Source organism: Ochotona curzoniae, unplaced genomic scaffold (assembly GCF_017591425.1).
Source record: "Ochotona curzoniae isolate NIBS_2020 unplaced genomic scaffold, NIBS_Ocur_1.0 contig_2318, whole genome shotgun sequence".
Classification (NCBI taxonomy): Eukaryota; Metazoa; Chordata; class Mammalia; order Lagomorpha; family Ochotonidae; genus Ochotona; species Ochotona curzoniae.
The window spans coordinates 5,852,801-5,873,603 of NW_024465419.1; the positions used below are offsets into that span (position 1 = coordinate 5,852,801).

The 20,803-nt window shown below is 42.1% G+C and overlaps 1 protein-coding gene across 1 annotated transcript in view; it reads left to right on the forward strand.

The window, feature by feature from the left end:
* Window positions 1-20,803, forward strand: part of PXDNL (peroxidasin like) — a 372,636-nt gene that overhangs the window by 300,582 nt on the left and 51,251 nt on the right. The window contains 5 exon segments of the mRNA XM_040972689.1: window positions 1,952-2,137; window positions 2,140-2,371; window positions 2,373-2,476; window positions 2,479-2,670; window positions 2,673-3,417. Of these exon segments, the coding sequence (XP_040828623.1) occupies window positions 1,952-2,137; window positions 2,140-2,371; window positions 2,373-2,476; window positions 2,479-2,670; window positions 2,673-3,417 (1,459 nt within the window).

Genomic DNA, 20,803 nt, shown 5'->3' on the forward strand with positions numbered 1-20,803 from the left:
AAATTTTGTAGACTTGCCCTTTCTTTATTGTTTTATTTATTCAGGAAATAAACTCAACAATTGGATGGGAAATCTATCTGCATGCTTGACCCAATCCTTATCTCTTGTGTGCAATGATTTCAAAGCAATCTGACAATCGCTTGTTTTCCATTATGTATTCAGTTTTCAAAATGCCTTTGAATAAAAATATCCAGGGATACTTTCATGTTAGCCCATGTTGGCACTTCAATTTAACTTCTGGATACTTGATGTTGAATCCTGCCAGACGTTAAGTTAGTCGTGGGCCCGTCTTCCCACTGCTTCCTTCACTTCTAGTTAAAGCGATGTATAGATCTATCTGATCATCTTTTGTGCTTTACTCATATAACTCTGTGAGAATAGATGATTTTCAGAAATAACTTAATCTTATGTCAAATAGAAAATATAAAACAATAATTATCTACAGAGACTTTGAGTTATTCTTAAGGTTCATTATCAAACTCAATGTATCTTCTCACCTGAAGGGTACAAGAGCATTAACTATTTTTTTTCTCAAGGGAAAAATGCTGTGCATTTTTACGTATCTGTAAAATTAAAGATGCTTTTCTCCTGGCATACAGAAATATGCTTGAATACTCAAGATTAAGATACCCAAAGATCTAGACATGGTCACAGGACAGATGGTCCTGTTGTGATTGGCCAATTCTGATGATCATATGCATCACTTAGTGAATTGTCTCTGCAGTATTGGGAGGAAATGCAGGGAGTTTTGAGCACCATTAAATGTTGAAGCGCTTCCTGCATTGTGTTGCCTGGCATAACAGTTTGTAATAAGGTTGAAAAGTACTGTTTAATCCCACCTTGTCTAGTTAGGTGTAGGTTAATATTCACATAAGTTGCATTGACACATGCTTGATCTGGTCCTGTGGGATGACAAAATCCACAAAATTTCTGAAACAAGAACACCATTAAAAAACAATAGCAACAAGACAGTCCCATAGGAGTTTTAAAAATCTCTACCAATATTACATGATGTTTCTAGTTAGAAGGATCCTGGCACATGTTTTTTGTTCTATCTTGTTAATTCCAGCCATTAGCCACAGCCCCTAAGGTTACACATTATTAGTTTGAATATACTGTCTTTTGGAACTGTGGTTTAATGTTTCCATGATTTTGAGAGTACCTTAAATTTTTTCTTGAAAAATTCAATTAAGTGATCCTTACTCTTAGTGCAAAATTGTCAAATCTGTACATAACTGTTTTCAATTTTTTTTCAAAAGGACTTCTAATCTAACCATTCCCCACCTTTGTGTTAGAGTGTGTCATCACGAATTAATGGAATGCTATTGGGAGAGTAATTAGCCAGATTACCCAAAAGTTCTTGTCTAGTGTGTATGTCAGTGGAATTACAGAGAAAATCATTTAAGCTGTGAGCAGAAAAGAGTTCATTGGAGTGGCACAAGTCAAGAGCAAGGTAATGCTCAAGTTAAAAATATCAGACTATGCAAGTAATGACAAATGACAAGTTTTATGTGGTTTGCTTTTAGGGCAATCATATGTGTTCATTAGGCTTCTGGGAAGTCCTGGGAAGGTTATGCATATGCAAATAGGGGCATGGATGCATATTACCTATGCGAGCATGCAGGTCTTATGGATGGTACCTGATTTCCAAGATTCCTTAAGAATGAAGGTTTAACATGATAATGAGGTAAGTTTTGGATTGCTATAATACCAAGATGTAACTGGGAGAATTCCAGCCAGCCACAGAGAAGAGGGTGTGGAGTTCGTTCGGCAAGATGAGCCATTGAACTGTCTTTATCCATCTACAAAATCTTCTGATTATTCACAGCTCTGATGTATTCAAGGTTAGGCTATTTTCACAGGCTTTGTAGACTATTTTCATAGGACTTGCACATCAGGGAGAGCTGTTCCTGGAACAGCTTCCTCACTGCTGTTGCGCTCCATGTTTCAGAATTCTGCTGCAATGACCTGGTGTCCCCGTACTACCCCAACCTCATCGCCAGTCTATCAGGATGCACAGCCCACAGGCGTCGACCCAATTGCTCTGACACGTGCTTCCACCTCAAGTACCGAACTGCAGACCGCACATGCAACAACTTTTGGAGGCCTGAGTGGGGTGCAGCGCACAGCCTTCGTGCGCTGCTGCATATGAGAATGGTCTGGACTCACTGCGTGGTGCTGGGGGCCACCGGAGCTCAGGCCGCTGTCCACTCCCGCCGGCCAGTCTGGTGTCCACCGAGCTGGCAGGCACACTGACCGTAAGCCTCAACAACAGGTACACGCATATGTTCACGCAGTCAGGCCAGTTTCTAGACCACGATTTGGACCATGCTGTGCCAGCACTGAGCACCTCGCGCTTCTCCCACGGGAAGACCTCCGTGCCTCCCTATTGCCTTTCCAAAAGACAATCCTAGGGCTGATCGAGTAGCCTGCATGTTCTTTTTGCGCTCCAGCCCAGCATGTGGCAGCGGCATGCCTCCCTGATGATGAACTCATTGTATGCCCGGGACCAGATCAACCAGCTTACAGCCTACATAGACGCTTCTAACATCTACGGGAGCTTGGAACAGGAATCCCAACTTCTCAGAGACCACTCCAGGCCTGGGGGACTGCTGAGAATTGGCCTACGGTGGGTTCCCTCTGGAAAGCACCTGCTCCCTTTTGCCACGGACTCCCGATAGAGTGCACCACCGGTGATCAGGACCAAATCAGCCTCTGCTTCCTGGCTGGCGACTACCGCGCCAACCAGCAACTGGCGCTTACAGCGATGCACACCCTTGGGCTCCGTGACCACAACCGGGTGGCCATGGAGCTGTCTATGCTTAACCTGCACTGGAATGGGGACGCTGTGTACCAAGAGGCCAGGAAGGTAGTGGGCGCTGAGCTGCAACACATTACCTATCAGCACTGGCTGCCCACGGTCCTGGGGTACCCTGGCATGCGACTGCTACGGAAGTACCGTGGTTATGACCCCAACGTGAACGCAGGCATCTTCAATGCCTTTGCCACAGCAGCCTTTTGGTTTGGCCACACGTTGATCAACCCCCTTCTGTTTCGGCTAAACGACACATTTGGAGAGATTCCCAAAGGCCACTTGCCACTGCACATAGCGTTCTTCACTCCTTCCCGAATCCTAAAGGAGGGTAGGATCGACCCCCTGCTCCGAGGCCTGTTCGGGGCCTCTGCGAAGGCCCGGGAGCCCTCTAGGTCGCTCAGCCTGGAGCTCACCGAGAGGCTCTTTGCTGCTGAGCACGCTGTGGCCCTGGATCTGGCTGCCACCAACATCCAAAGGGGCCGTGACCATGGCATCCCACCCTATGGTGATTTCAGAGTTTTCTGCGACTTGACTTCTGTGGAGACTTTTCAGGATCTTCAGTATGAAATTAAAGACCCAGAGATTCGACGGAAACTGAAAAAGTAAGTGTGCATATGAAGTCTGGTTTCAAACCATTTCCTGTGAGGGGCTTAAGTGTTGAAGGATATTTTGCATGGACAGAATCCACTTTCTTATGAATTGGGGTCTGGAAACCTTGTTATTAAGATAGGGGTTCTAAGAGGCTGACATTTCCGTCTTGTAAATGCTATAATATTGTTGCGTCTGGTTAACTTGCCTTCCCCTTCTCATCTTCCATTATTCCCACAAGGCCTTTGTGCCGATATGATGCATGGTCCTAATGAGCTGGTCCATTGTACAGGCTTCCTTAGCTGGAACAAAATAGTAAAAATGAATTTACGTACAAATATCCATGTCAAAAGAACACAGAGTTCCAGGTTTGTCATTGGAAAACAAGCTGGAGTCTTTTCACTGTGTCTTTAATAGCTTTTAGGGGATGACCAACATTATTTTTCATGTATCTAAGCTCCAGCTGTTTTTTGTATCTTAGAATATCTCATCATCTTTTTTCCTGCAGTAGCTTAAATATAGAGGGCAAACATCGTATGGACTATTAGATTCAGTGCCATGGCATCTTTCCAAGAAGGTTAAAATTATTTGTAAATGATGGAGCCTATTGCAAAACTAGCCCACTTTTTCTTGTAAAACTGTAAGTACTTTAATTCCGTGACAGTTTGTCCATATCTCTGTGGAATATAAAACTGGAATTGGGGCTATTATTGTGATAAAGTAGATTAAACTGCTGCTTGTGATATAAGCTTCCCATATCAAAGGGCCAGTTTGGGTCTTGGTTGTTGTCTTGGTTGTTCTGCCACTAATTCAGCTTCCGGCTGAAGTGGCTGGGATGGCAACAGCAGATGCATGGGGGAGATATGGAGGGAGTCCCTGGCTCCTGGCTTGGTCCATGCCCAATGCCCTGCGGCCTGCTGTGGCCCTTGGATTGAAGATTTTCTCTCATCTGTGGATCAGCTTTTCTTTCCCATCTCTGTCTTGCCCTATCACTCCATTTTTCAAATGAATAAATAAGACTTTAAAACATCTGTGATAGTGTATAATGTAGTAATTAAAAACACTAATATCATGCAAGTTCAAAAAAGTTTCTATTGGAAAGGACATGAATTTGGGATTCATATAAAATGGATTCAAATCTTCATCCCATGATCTCTTCCCAGGTAGGGCCTATGGCAGGTACTAAACCACTTTGAACCTCAGAATAGCCAGAAAATGAGAAAGAAGTGCACCTCAGGTTTGCTTAATTATTAACTTGTATAAAACATATCAGGTTCCTATCCTAGTTCCTGCTATATCACAAGTCATCCATCAATGTTGGCTTTAGATAGTTTTTTTTTTCTATTCTGACATTATTATTTCATTCACAAGGGCTATTCCTGTGTTGCACACTTGCTAAATGGAGCCTCTGTGTGAAGCCTGGGGACCTTTGATGCATGAATCAACAGTGCAATAGCAGAGAGCTTGACAGTATGCAGGACGGGCAGGAAGCTGCTGTGATCCGTGTGAAACGGGCTTGACAGAGGTGGGAAAGAAATACTGTCATAGCACAGAGCAGAGGATTGAGGTGCAGGAAGGGTTAATAGCAAGCAGCTGATCAAAGATGCCATTTGATCTGTCATGGAATTTTCTTAGTGCAAAAAGCTAGATGATGTGAGATGGTGAGCAAGGGCCTGGTATAAAGGAGTGGGCCCAAGAGGGAGAAGGAAAGAACCGAGAGGAGGCACAGTTCAAAGGATTTTGTGGGCTGGACAAGGGAATTTGGTCTTCACTCAAGGTCTAACTAAAGCAGACTAGTTACCTAAGGGGCAGACATTTCTCCAAAAGAGGACCCAGCAGGAATTTGGAAGATGTGCCATGAGGAAGGGAGGAGAGCAAAAAGATGCCATCGTAACTAGAGAAGTGCAGGTGAAGCATAAGGGTGGCTTAGACAGCTTTGTGGCAGTAATACAGTCCCACTGGGACTTTAAATCTTTCCTATGGGCTGACTGGTTAGACTGAGTAAATCTTGTACAATTTCTGTAAGTCCCACTTCACAACTGGCAAATCCACTGCAAATTGTTGAGTGCCAAGAATGTTTCCACTTAAAACATTGCCTGTCCCCAAAACTCCCTAAATCCTGTGGCTCTAGTGTGAGATGGAGTATCCTCTGCTGACAGCTGCTCATTGTGTCTGCCTCTCTCCATCCCCAGCCTCCCTCCTCTTGCTTCCCCGAAGCTTTTGGAATCCTGACCCACCCTAAGCAGTGTGTCGTTTTCCTTGCTTTTTGCTCAGACTATCATGTTTGCCTGCCTTTCCCTTGGATTCGCATCCAATCTGTGAAGTATCAGCCTCAGATTCATTCTGCTTTGAGCATAAAATAAATACACTGGGATTATGTTTTTTTTTTCAGTGTTGACCTTGAAATCTGTAGATTGCACTTTCCTGGAAGCTGATTACTCTGATGAAGATCTCAGTGCTTTAAATATCCTAATTTACATAGCATGAATGCATTTCAACATATTCATGGAAAAAATTGAGATAAAAGCAAAGCTTATTATGGTTCAATGCATTCTGAAATCCATGCAGTATTTTTGTAATGCACTTACAAGGTTTTGACAACCCCTCTTATATCTTTACTCTGTCAAGTTACATCTTTGCTTATTTGTATTACTTTTAAGTATGGTTTTATAGATTTCTTTCTAAGCCTCACTGTTCAGTTTACAAGAATTAACAAAATACATAATGACCTATAGTATTAGACACTGCATATCCTATGCAGTCCCAATAGACTGAGTGATAATCGGCAAAATCAGGGAATCATAAAACTAACTCATATCCATATTTTTCATATTTTGACTTTATGTAAATGAGAGTAAATTAAGTTTACCAACTTGTATAAAAGATAAAAGTGTATTTTCTTACTATCTTGGGCATGAATTGTTAACAATAGTTCTAAATTACCTATCCTAACGTGAGCTGTGCCCACACTGAATCTTTCATCTTTCATCAACAAGTTTGTCTTGTTACGGGAATAAGATTGTGCTGTATAAGCAGTGGTATGAATACAGATTCCCTCCATATGTTTTTATTCTTCCCCTGTAGTTTTTAGTTATGTAATATATTCCTAATTGTCAACAATTTTTGACTCTTCTGACAAGCCTTCCCAAGTATCCCTATTTTTTTCTTTAGTTATGTTTTTACTTGCAAAGTGAAAAGGGAGAGATAAAGAGAGAGAGACAGAGAGAGAGAGAGAGAGAGCACATCATCTGTTGGTCTGTTGGTCTATTTGTCAAATTCCAGCAGTAGCAAGCACTGCACCAGTCCAAAGAAGGTTAATCCAGGACTCCTGCATGAATGACAGACCCAAGTTCCTGATGCGTTGGCTGATGCCTCCCTGGGTCTGCCTTTCCAGGAAGCTGTAATTAAGAGCAGAGCTGGAATTTTCCCATATCAGTTTATGGGATGGGGATGTTTCAAACCATGTCTTAGATATTGCACTAAACCCCCATTTTTTTTTTTACCTGTTGCAGGGATAACCACTCATCTCTTTTATATAAAATAAATCTCTATTTTGCATGCTACTTATTTAAGTGGTGAGGCTAGACTCACAAGCAGAGCTCTGCTAAGTGAGGGTAGGGACCACATGGCATCTGAGATGACTGCTTGGCAGCTAGAAGCTGTAATGCATGCAGCAATAGGAGTGAGGGGCAATGGTCTGTAAGGATTCTGATGGAGGAAGAGTTTTTTAAAATAGCAACATAAGACCAGGCATTGTGCAACAAATGGTTAAACTGCTGCCTATGATATCCGCATCCCATATCAGAGACCTGGTTCAAGTCCTAAGTATCCTTCTTCTGATTCAGCATCCTGCTAATAAGACTAGGAAAGTAATAGAAGGTAGTCCCAAGTGCTTGAGCCCCTACCAACCAGTTTAGGGACCATGGTAAATTGTGCATTATAAATAAAACTGTGACTTGATCTAAAACATTCTATGACACACAAATAAGCTTATCTTCAATGCATTTTTCATGAATTAAAAAATTATTTATTTTTATTGGAAGTCAGATATACAGAGAGGAGGAGAGACAGAGAGAAATATCTTCTGTCTGATGATTCACTCCCCAAGTGACTGCAATGGCCAGTGCTGTGCCGATCCGAAGCCAGGAGCCAGAAACTTCCTCCAGTTCTCCCATACATGTGCAGGGTCCCAAAGTTTTGGGCCATCTTTGACTGCTTTCCCAGGCCACAAGCAGGGAGCTGGATGGGAACTGGGGCGGCTCGGAGTAGGACCAACGCCCTTATGGGATCCCAGGGCATGTTCAAGGGGAGGACTTTAATCTCTAGGCCATGGAGCCGGGCCCTGAATTCTTTATATATTTATAAATAGTTTCTTCAAAATTTTACTTATATAAACATTTACAAAATGTATATACATCTATGAATACATATATTTTTCTTTCATGTTCCATGTGTTAATTTTTTCAATGCTAGACAGATAAAAAGACACAGTTATTGTTGGAAAGAAAGAAGCAACACGTTCATTCTAGAGTTGTGCGGAAAGATACGAGTTCTATGTGGCTATTTGGAATGTGGTTGATTGATAGCAGTTCCATTCATTATGGACTCCGATTTCAGAGAGGGGTGGCTTTAGACAGAAGACCTTGCAAATTTGCTTTTTGTTACTGCTCTGGCATTTATATAATTATGTGTGAAATTATGTATACATCCAGAAAGTCATCATGTGGCACATTTTGAATATGATCTTTGTTTGATAATTATTTTGAAATAGAAATAAATTATTAAATAAGAAGTAGAAGAACTAATTTCAATGTGCTATCTCTGAATTTTTTTAAATCCCCTTTTATGTGTGTTTCTCCACTTCCCTCCCCTCCCCTCCCCTTCCCTCTCCTCCCCTCCCCTCCCCTCCCCTCCCTCCCCCTCCCCTCCCCTCCCCTCCCCTTCCCTCCCCTTCCCTTCCCTTCCCTTCCCTTCCCTTCTCTTTCCTTCCTTTTCCTCCCCCCCCCCCCTTGTTCCTTCCCGTTGCCTGGACTTGGCTAGAGGCTTGTTTTCTCCTGCAGAGGCTCAAGGACTGGGAAAAGGGTTCACCAGCCACAGGTATATCCCTAGAGAAGATGCTATACAGAAATACCCAAGACTGGGAAATTTCTAAAGAACAGAAATTTGGATTACACAATTCTGGAGACTATGTCTAAGACAGAGGTGCTAAGCTGTCTTTGCTTCTGTGATGGGTCTTTGAATGCTGTGTACTCGTTACACAAAAAGGACAGATGGCCAGAGGGCCAGCCTGTGTGTGAAGCCTTCATAGTCCCATGAATCACCTCCTATGGGCCTCACCTCTGAATACCATCACCTTATGGATTCAATTTCAAACAAAGATATTGGGAGGAAACATTCACATTCGAGCAAAGAGCCTGCTAGATTTGAGCCGACTGAGGAAGTTCATTTCCTCGTGAGAAATGATGGGTTGCATGTGACTTTCAGGCCTGTGACACAAAGGGGAAGTGAAAAGCTCTGCATCCTCCTGTTTTAAGGAGCATTTTCGTAGAATGAACTTAAGGTCCACCCACCCCAAGGTTATGAAGACCTGTGACAGAGGCTGAAGCTTTTGCCCTAAATGACATCTGTGTGGAACCCGGAAACCTGATGGACAAGGCCACAGAAAAGGTCCGTCAGAGGCAGGTGCACTCCAGGGAGCCTTAGGTTTGACTCTCCAAGGTCCTTTCTCCCGGGTGCAAAACGTTTATTGAAAGGATTTGTGAAATTTGCTGCAGACTCCTTATCGTCTTCTAGAACCTCAGTAATTGTTTTGTTCTTTATGTTCAAAAATGTTTTATGTTTTAAAAAGTTTGCTTCAGTTGAGAACTGGAAGAAAATCAATTATTGTTTTTTCACAGTATTATTCTTGCTCTGGAGAATCACACATATCATTTCTTTTTCTTCTTCCAAAAACATATAATGAACGAACTGTGATGGTCAATTATCTGTGAAGTTGTGAGCATAAACCATCAAACAAAGAGAGCCTGTTTTTAAAGGCATTTTTGAGTCCTCTTTTGAAAATATATTGTGTTACTTTCTTGGGAGTATGTTTAATTTTGATCTTCAGCAAGGACAAGTTATCTGTTATCTATTATTCCAACGTTGTAGTCTTTGAAAAAAAACTTGAATTAAAATATTTACGTACAAGATACGCAAATATTTTATTATATAATTGCTTCACTTGGTATTCCTCTCTCTCTGTTTCCTCTCTTTCCAACATAGATTTCTGCCAAACTTTGCAATGATTCCTTCCCCAACTTGAATTTTGCAACTAGATCTTCCAGTCAGATCTTCCAGTCACAGAATCTCTCCCCTTCCTGTCTTCAGAATTCCTTAATCCATTCTTCCCTTAAGTGTTTCTCAGCTTTCCTGTTTGTTACTGTCTTTGAGCAGGACCTTCATTAGCATCATCCCTTCACCTTGACTGAATGGTACCGATAGGCAGAAGTCTCTGCAGTTGCTATTAAATGTTGTTCATTAAACATTTCCTGTGAGACCGTTCACAAATAGGTAGATGTTCTGAATGGTTTTTAACAGAAGAATGGAAACACAGAAAGGAAAATGCACACAAGGCCCTGCACGTGTGTTTCGAGGACACATCGTTTTCGGGTAACCACCTGAACGTGGCTGCTGCATTGATTTTGCACATCCCTACCCACCCTAAACACACACCTTCTCCTGAGGGTCTAAGACTGTGAAATGGGTGCTTTTCCATCAAATAGCCCTAGCTAGATGCTCCATTAGCTGCAATGAGGAACCCTAAACTTGAAAATACGATTACCTGTCATATAAGCAACAATTCTTGGTTCTTCTGTTCTTATAAGCTTCTATTTGTTTTTAAAGATTTATTTATTTTTTACAAAGTCAGATATACAGAGAGGAGGAGAGACAGAGAGGAAGATCTTCCGTCCGATGATTCACTCCCCAAGTGAGCGCAACAGCAGATGCTATGCCAATCCAAAGCCAGGATCCAGGAACTTCTTCCAGGTATCCCACATGGGTGCAGAGTCCCAAAGCATTGGGTCGTCCTCGACTGCTTTCCCAGGCCACAAGCAGGGAGCTGGATGGGAAGTGGAGCTGTCGGCACTAGAACCGGCGCCCATATGGGATCTTGGCGCGCTCAAGGCGAGAACTTTAGCCGCTAGGCTATGGTGCCGGGCCCCAGCTTCTATTTTTTTAAAACTCTTCATACCTTGGAGTTAACTATCAGAAAAAAATGTATTTTTGTTTTGAAGATTTCTTTAGTTACCTAAAATTGGAGAGAGAGAAAAAGAGAAAGGAAGAGAGATCCTGCATTCTTCCGTCTGCTAGTACACTTCCCAGGTGGTAGCAATGGCCAGGCTGAAGCCTAGAGTCTCTTCGAGGTCTCCCACATGTGTGGCAGCAGCCCAGTCACTTGGCCATCTTCTGTTGCTCTTCCTAGACCATAAGCCAGGAGCTGGAATTGAAATGGACTAGCCAGGAATTTAACAGACATTCATATAGGATGCTAATGTTGCAGGCCACAGCCTCAGTTGTATTCCACAATCCTGGCCACAAACATCCTGTAATTTTTGATTTTTAATTAAAGATTTTTTTTTTTTTGTATTTCAAAGGCACATTGTGTGTATGTGTTGTGTGTATGTATGTGTATATGAGAAAGAGAGAGAGAGAGAATCTTCCTTCTGTTGATTTATTCCCCAAATGGTTTCAGCAAGTGGGTTGGGACAGGGACAAGTCAGCAGCCAGGAATTTCACCCAGGCCTGCCATGTGCGTGTCAGGAACCCAGTACTTGGGCTGTCATCTGCTGCCTCCCAGCTGCATTAACAAGAGGAGGCAGAATTCAGTCCCAAGCGCTCTGAATAACAAATGTGGTTGTGCCCAGGATCTTAACATACTGAGCTACACTGCCCAGTTCACATGATTCGTTTTGTTCTTGACTGTGAGCCGTATTGTTTGTGCAAATTCACAAATATTCATCTTTTCAGGCACAGAGGCAGATATATAATTTTCAGATCTTATTTATTCTGAGTAATTTTGCCATGCACTTTCCCATGCAAATCTTTTTGTGGCTATATTCTTCTATTTCTCTTGCATAAAAACCTAGTAGTGTAATTTCTAGGTCACTTTGTATTTCTATATTTAACTTTATAAGAAACTGCCAAATTGTTACTTAAACTGATTACAATATTAGTCAATTTTACTGGTGGTGCAGAAGAATTTATTTTTGCTTAATACTTTTTTCCCCCTGTCTGTTCCTCAGGTTGAGAATTCTCTATTGATCCTTCTTTCATTTTCATGAAATCTTCCTTCTGTCATCTTCAATCTGCTCTCACATGTGTCAGGTGATATTTCCATTTTGGTTATTGTAGTAGTTCTAGAATTTACATTTTTATATAGTTCCAAACTCTCCTTTGACATTTGCCTAAGTGTAAGTCAGTAAGAACATACCTTCTTTAATTTTTTGAAATGCATTAACAGTAGCATTTTTCACATTCTTTTCTGATAAAGTCCACTTCACAGCCGTTATTTCCGCATTGGTTACTATCGTCTATAAGTTTTCTCAACTTTGAATTCAATTTTTTTTGTTTGTCTCCAACCTGCTTCATAACGTCTAAGTGCACAGCAATGACCAATTTCCATTTTGTTGATTTTTTTGCTTATGCTTTGTCTGGGCAGACTTGTGTAAAGGCCAAAGCGTGAACTTCAGTTCTGCTGTTTTTACTGCATTCTACTGCGCAGATCTTGAAAGGCTTGATTTTTAGAGTCTGTTAGAGTGGGTTTTTTTTTCTAAGAATAGAGTGTACCTAGGACTTGGTCTATTGCCCTCACTTTCAACTACCCAGGGTTGTTCTCTGACAGTTGTTATTCAGATGGTAATTGGTGTTCTTGTTGAGATCCAGTTCGTGCTGCAGTTGCTCTCTGTGCATCTCAGGTACAGTTATGCATTATTTGAGGACAGAGACCATGAACACTTTGCTATTAGGCAATGCCCTGTTGTTCAAACATCATAGAGCGCATGTGTGTAAACATGGCCAGCAGAACCTACTTTGCACTTAGCCTATGGGGTATAACCTACTACTTCTAGGATGAAAATCTGCGTAGCACTGTGATGCAATGTTATTTGTGTGTCTAATTATACCCAGAGAAAAAAAGGTACCTTATAAACACTTTTGGTATTCGATGCAGTGGTTTGTATGGTGCTTGGGTTACCCATGTACCACATATGACTGCCTGGATCATGTCCTGGCTATTCCACTTCTCATTTGGCTTCCTGCTGATGAATACACTGGGAGGCAGCAGGTGGTGACTCAGGTATTTGGATTCATGTAAACCATGTGGAGATTCAAGTTGAGTTGTGGGATCAAAGTTCCAGCTTCTGGGGTATTTGGGGAATATGGGGAAGAAGCAGCAGATGCATGATCTCTTTTCTCTCTTTTTGCCAAATAGTATAAATGAAAGCTAAGTAGGTAATAAGAATTTTCATCCCTCTATAATATGATATGACCACTACCCGATATGTGGTTCCTCGTTGTATTTATTATTATTACCTAGTTCACAATAGTAATCCTTCTTGCTATGTGTTGGCTAGGCCAGCTCTCTCCAGGAATGGTGGAGACCCCAAGTTGTGGATCTGCCCGGTGCCCCACACGGGCCTTGCCCCTGTTCTAGGTATATCCACTGCTCATAACGTGGAGGAGAGCTTCCTGATGCAGCAGTACTGGAAATTCTAGCTTGCTGTACAGAGGTGACAGAAAAAATCCCAAATAGGAAGCTCGGGCCTTGCCAGAAGTTCTGCCAGTCCCTTTTGAGGAGCTGCTCAGTCTCTTCAGCCATTTTGCCAGAGTTTGAAAATCTTGTTTTCATATATTTGGTCCTGTTTCCTGATGATTTGTAAAGGGAAGGGTAGTCTTCTTTCTGTAGACAGAATATAATATATAGTCTCTCTTTGAAAGATTTGCTTTTTGTTTTATTTGAAAGGCAAAGATATAGAGAGAAGGAGAGACAGAGATATTTTCCATTCATTGAATCAGTCCCCAAATGCCTGTAACAGCCAGAGCTGAGTTGCTGTGGTTAGCAGCCAGGAGCTTATCTCAAGTCTCCCATTTGGGTGCTGGGGCACAAGGGCTTGGATTATCATTTCCTGCTTTCTTAGACTATAAGCAGGGAGCTGGATTGGAAGTAGAAGAAGCAGGACAGGAACCCGCACCCATATGGGATCTGGCACTATATGCAGAGGCTCAGCCTACTGTGCCATAGCCCCTATATATTACTTATTAAGTGTTTTTTTTTTGCCTGAAATTTTTGCTCCAGTGCAACTTTTTGAAGAAAAAAAAATACTTTCTGGCTGTAGTTTAAGGCTCTCCCTGTCTTAACCTGGTTGTTTCCTGTTTCTTCTTGCTATACATTGTTTCCTTTGTATAGAGTTGAGTCTGTTGTAAAGTAAATCATTTGTAGATCAGCTTATTCATCTTAAAATACAGTCAGTGCAACTGTTTACAAGCACAACCTCCGTTTTAAGCCAAGAGCCTTGGGAGGAAAAGAACTTCCCTCAAGCACATTCTCTCCTTCCTCACTGGTTATGCGAGGTTCTTCATTAAGTATTGGAAGTGTCAGGAGTGTAGGATTTTGCCACAAGGAGGACAAAGGACCTGATGCAGCTTATTCACCAGTACTGTTTATTAAAGGATACTCCTGAAATGTTTATTCTGCAACGTTGCAATGAGAAACAAGGAGACCGATTTTTGGAGCAGAATGGAGAGCAGGTGAGGCACTTCTCTTTCTGTGTTGCACACAGTCCCTTATCTCTTCTTTGGCTAGCTGCTTCCCAACGAAGGCGGTTCTTCCGAGAATTCTGCCTTCCCTCCTATCTGTGTATTTGTCACAAGGAAATGCAGTTTCTTCTGAGCAATTCCTGCTTAAGACTAGTTATTTGATGACACCCCAAGAGATGGGTCTCACTAAGAGAAGGAATAGCAAAAAACGTCTTGAATTTCTGAATTTATTTTGTTTGTATTTTTAAGTGTGTTGGTTTCTGTGGCCTTAGTATTGAGGTTTGAACTATGCAAATCATTTGCATTTTCAATATACCTAAATAAGGAATTAAAATAAGTACAAAAAAAACACTTAAAAGTATAATTTGTGATTGTTAACCTGAACATGAAAACCAATCTGAAACCTGGCTCTCATTTGGGAACTCTGATTTGAATTTGAGGATCAGAGTTGAGACACAGTGGGGATTAGGCCACAGCCCGCTGGCATCAGAGCTGTAGTTGGAGTCCCAGCTACTCCAATTCAAATCCAGTTCCCCGCTAATGAACTTGCAAGTGCTTGAGCCTGCACACCCCATGAGAGATTCAGATGGGAGTCTTGGCTTCTGGCTCTCGGCTTTGGACTGCCTAGTTCTGCTTCTTGTGGTCATTTGGGAAGTAAAGCAGAAAGTGGGTGATTTCTCTCTTTCTCTCTCTCTCTCTCTCTCTCTCTCTCTCTCTCTTACACACACACACACACACACACACAATGCCCTTAAAATAAATAAATAACTCTTTAAAAATAAAATAAAGCTGGAAGTTCTAGCAGTGAATTTTTTTTTTTTTTTACATTGTAAGAATTGTCTGAGCAAGGACATTCCCAGTAGATAATCACTTTCGGCTGAGCCAAGTCTGCTGCCTTTGATTTATCAGCCAACCTCCTCTATAAACTATTGTGATTTAGTGTCAGATATAATAGATAGGACTCTGTCATGATAGACAAGTGAGTGTCATAATGAAGTGATTCTGGCATAAACATCCATCAGCATATTCAAGACTAAAGCCCAACCAAACGGTTCAAAACTGAAACTGCAAATAGGAACAAGTCAAGTTTTTGTTTCTGTGGGAAAACAGGGTTAATTCTGATTCCTGTACTAACATATAAGGGGTTAACTCCCCACTTTAGTCAAACTGATGCTTCTGTACAGCACGGAATGTTGAGGTACAGCCCTTGGTTGTCATTTGGAAACACATGTAGCTTCGCTCACCTATCAGGAAGGTCTTTAAGGGCAAGGAACCTTCTGAGTTTTTATGTTGCAGGCCCCAGGAACTTGTACCTTGCCTGCTGAGTCTGTGCCATCCGGGAAGCTTAGGTTAACACAAGGAGAAGAAAGAAACTGCAGCTTAGCTATCTCCATCACAAATCATATCTGAATGAATCTCAGTTAAATTCTCCCTTCTTTCATGAACTATAGGGGGTCTGGTGCAGCAATTTCCCTAGTGGTAGCCCTGCTTATAGCCAATCTATAGAATCCATTTATTCCTCAGCCAAGTGGAGCTAGGATCCATTAGTGTCAGTACTTATAGGAAGACAAGCAGAGGTAGCCATACATTAGCTATAATCTTAGATAATCTTCCCTTGCAGATCCAAAAAAGGAGCAGTGGGTAGTTACGGAGCTGTTCTTGTAACAGCCCCATTACCTGATGGCATGGGGTACATGGATTAAAGGGTGGTAAGTTAACTACTCTGAAAGTGAATTGAAGTCAAGTTGGGTCTCATTAGGTAGTGGTAGATTTTCTTTCTCAAGATTTTGCAATGATTTTATTTTTCCTCTGCTGAAACAGAAAGGAGGACAGAAGGAGAAGCCACCGGTTTCTTATTCCAATGAGTCTCATTATGGTATCCTCTGCTGCTTATGTCATGGCTGATTACACTATGCACTGTTTTTCTACCATTTGAAACAAAATTATATCATTGTCTTTGAGAAATGTGTATGAACTTATTTTCATCTACTTAAGGAGCAAAAAGGGTAGAGAGAGCTGCAGAGATTTCCATCCATTTGGTTGCTAACCCACCCCTGCCTGCATGCCCTCAGTAGCTAGAACTGGGTCAGAACAAAGGCTGGGATTCCATCTGCATTGCCATGTGGGTGGTAGGGACAGGAGTATTTGGATCACTGCCTCTTGTCTTCCAGGAGCATTAACAGGAGGCTGGGCACCCTGCATTGTGATCAAAGCTTGAACTAGCACTCTGAGATGGGATGGGGCTTGATGTGCTCCTCTAAGCACCTGCTGCAGGATGCTTCATACTGAAGCTCTGAATCCTTACTACCTCTCCCGTTATTTATTTTTAATAATTATTTGTACACATTAAAATTCTTTGTTTCCTTTTGTAGTAAATTATGAATTCCATTTTTGTAATAGCTTTACTTCAGTAAATCCATGTATTTAAATTTCCTTAATGCCTTAACTACACTTTTGTAAGCAGGATTGAGGAAAGGGTGATACAGCAGGCTGCAGAAATGTTGCTTTGTGTTTTGTTACTTCTAACTGGCCAGGGTAGTTGAATACAAACTGTCAAGCTGTGTTTTATCACCCAGCATTGACAAGGGTGCCTGCACAGACACCCTTGAGGAGGTGTATACACGTGGAGTTTTTGAAACATGTGACAGTACAAACACATTGTAAGCTCTCTAAAGAATGTCAGATGGGCCTGCTGGCAAAGGCACTAAGGAATCCTGTTACTGGCTTTATGAGAAATATCCTCTGGAGTAGTTACTTGGTATATAAACATAATCCCCCCAGCTACAGTCATTCCTTCTACAGCAAAACTATATACACAGCTACTGCCAGACACCCTCAACTACAGCCATACACCCTCAGCCACAGCCAACTACAGACATGAATCTCAGATATACCTATACCCACTCAGCTATAACCATATACCCCAGTTTACAGTCTTAACTCCACAGCTACAGCCATATGCCTGACACCTACAGAATAAACCCCCAACAACTTTTTAACCATACACTCGATACATTCATATACTCTACAACTATAAGCCTCTCCTCTGTAGCCACAGATGTCCATTCACACAAACAATCATATCCCTACACCTATAGCCATATCTACCACAGCTGTAGTCACATGTCTCAGAGCTAAGGCTACACCCCCTACAGCTGCAACCGTAACCACACAATAACAGCCAAATTCTCTACACCTACAGGCATGCCAACCATGGTTAAAATCATGTTTGCTATGTCAATAATCATGCCCCTCCACAATCACAGTCTGCTCCTGCACAGCTACTAGCAGTTACTCACAGTTGCAGTCAGACCTTCATCAGCTACAAGTGCAACTTGACCCTTTGTCTCCCCATCCGGACTCAGATATTTTTATTTTCCTTGTCTTAGTACCTATTTCTCAGGGTGGCTGAGGCAGCTGCATCTTTCTATCTTGTGAAGTAGCCACTGAACAACTCCTGTGTCTATTTCACGCCTATGATCTCTTTCTTAGTGAGTAAGGATATGGCCGGGTGAGAGTCTCATTCCGTTTGCAGACTGGTGGGCAGGCCGGGGGTATCCAAACCTGTGTAACATTCAAGACAAGAATGCTATTCTCTAGGACAATTTTAAGGATGAAAGAAAGAATTAGGAATACTAAGACTTTGAACTTAGAGCAAATGTTCTTCAAGACTCAATATTCCTCCGACAGAATCTGAGAAAATGACAGCTGTATGCCACTTCATGTAAGTGCTTGTCACACAGACACAGGTACTTACTTGTTGTCTGAGGTCATGTTTTCATAATAAATGTAGAATAGCTTCCACAGAGATTGAGAAGCCAAAAATATTTCCTGTGTAGCTCAAGTTCATGTCCTGGCTGCTTCTACTTCCCATCCAGCTCCATGCTTGTGACCTGGGAGAGCAGTCAAGGATGGGCCAAAACCGTGGGACCCTGCACCCATATGGGAAACCCAGAGGAAGTTTCTGGCTCCTGGTTCTGTGTTGGCTGAGCTCTGGCCATTGTGGCCACATGGAAAGTGAATCAGTGGATGGAAGATCTTTCTGTCTCTACTTCTCTCTATATATCTCATCTTCCAATAAAAAAAATAAAATAAAAATAAAATGGAATAAGATGGAAAATAAGATGGAAGTAACCCTTATCTTGTTGACTTTTTAGACTGTGTAGTTGTGATAATACTAATCTAAGATGAATGATACTTCTACATATTAGAGTGGTGTTGGTGACACAAAAAGGGATGCTTTGTAACTTATGTATGTTCTCATTTTGTAGACAATTTAATAATACCTTTGTGTTTTAACTTTGAAATATATTTGCTGTTTAAACATTGATTTATTTATCTGAAAGAGTTACAGAGAGGAAGAGACAGAGCAAGAGGGAGAGGAAAAGAGAGAGAGATATTCTTGTCAACAGTCCAATTCCTAAAATGGATTCATCAGCTGGGCCAGAAAGTAGCCAGATAACTGAAATCCCATCTGGGTGTCCCTTGTGGAGACCATCTTCCACTGCTTTCTCAAGTGCATGACAGAGAGCTGGATTGGAAGTGAAGCAGCTATAACTTGAACCACAGCTCATATGGGATGCCAGCACAGAATCTGGCAGGTTAACACTCAGTACTGTGATGTCAGCCCCTGTTTCTTGATGATCTAACACAAATGGAATGCGCTGTGCTATGTATTTTCTGTATATAGTGTGCCCCAGTCACATTTTCACTTTGTGGGATTTAACCTCATGAACTGTTAACTTTCCCCATGGTGCTCTGGTGATAATTAACTTTCTTTAAGCATTCTTTAGTTGAAAGCCAGAGAGAGAGAATCAGAACAGGTTCCTATCCATCAGCTCACTCCTCAAATGTCTAAAGCTGGACTGAGGCCAAAGCTTGGAGCTTAGGATGCAGCCCAGGTCTCTCATGTGAAAAGAAGAACCTGAGTAGTTGAGCCATCGTTTCTGCCTCCCGGGGTCTCCAGGAAGTATGAGCAAGAAGTAGGTGGTGTATCTAGTCCAGATATTCCTATATGGGATCTGGATATCTTAATGTCACAGCCATCAATCCAACTATTCACCCTGAAACATACAAATGTTAACTTGAATCTGTGTATGTTTGCTTTCAGCCACTGTATTACTTATTCTTTTTAAGATTTATTTATTTTTATTGGAAAGTTAAATATACAGAGAGGAGGAAGACAGAGAGGAAGATCTTTCATCCAATGGTTCACTCCCCAAGTGACTGCAATGGATGGAGCTGAGCAAATCCAAAGCTAGGAGCCAGGAGCTTCTTCCTCCAGGCCTCCCACACAGGTGCAAGGTCCTAAGTTGGGCCGTCCTCAACTATTTTCCCAGGGCACAAGCAGAGATCTGATGGGAAGCAGGGCCACCGGGATTAGAACCATTGCCCATATAGGATTCCAGCACATGCAAGGTGGGGACCTTTGCCACTACACAATCGTGCTGGGCCCTGTATTACTTCTTGACTGTGAAAATGAATTGTCACAAACTGGGTGTCTTAATAGAGACCTACTATCTTGTAGTTCTAGAGCTCCAACATCTATAGTGGGTTATCAGTGACCTAACATCATGTCTACAGTGCTCTCTGGGGCTTTTGGAAAATGTTTCCATACTTTTCAACTACTACAGAATGTTCTTACTCTTTGGCTGCAAGCTCCCTTCTCATTCTCCTTAACCTTTCACACTTTTAGGAATACTCATTTTTTTTTTTTTTTTTTTACAAAGTCAGATATACAGAGAGGAAGAGAGACAGAGAGGAAGATCTTCTGTCTGATGATTCACTCCCCAAGTGAGCGCAACAACCAGAGCTGCGCCGATCTGAAGCCAGGAACCAGGAACCACTTCCAGGTATCCCTCATGGGTGCAGGGTCCCAAAGCTTTGGGCCATCCTTGACTGCTTTCCCAGGCCACAAGCAGGGAGCTGGATGGGAGCTGCTGGGATTAGAACCGGCACCCATATAGGATTCTGGCGCGTTCAAGGCTAGGGCTTTAGCCACTAGGCCATGCTGCCGGGCCCAGGAATACTCATTCTTATGTTGGCCAGTCACAGAGAATCCACCAGGATCCCTGTCCTACCACCTGCCCTGACTGCCGTTTATGCAATATTTCTTATATCATTTCTCTTGGGTTTTTGGCTGAGTGACCAAGACTGGTTAGTAGCAATTTTTCTCATCAGAGTATTTACTTTGCAAAGGGAAGGACTCTATCTTTTAAGCGGGAGTCCCAAAGGCCTTTGGAGGAGGTGATGATGTTTTCTTGCTGTGTGACTGCAATGTACTGCAAGTGGAAGCAGTGTTTTGCCTTTGTGCACAAACCAGGGCGCATTTCTGTGCTAGTCTGGGTGGAAGGTCTCAGGATTGGAGCTCAGCGCCAAGTAATAGAGACACAAAAAGCTCAGGTATTAGGCCATGGGGGTGCGCATTACAGCGTGTTTCCTTCTCATAATAGAGCCTTTTGTTGTCTTTTCTAGAGTGTGATTTCTCATCCCTATAATGAGCGTTATCAGAGTAGTCAAGTATCTCATGCTTTTACTGAGAAAATAAATCAGTCTAAAGTGTTTCAACCACTTAGTGGAAGAAATGCATGGTACTTCTATGCGTGC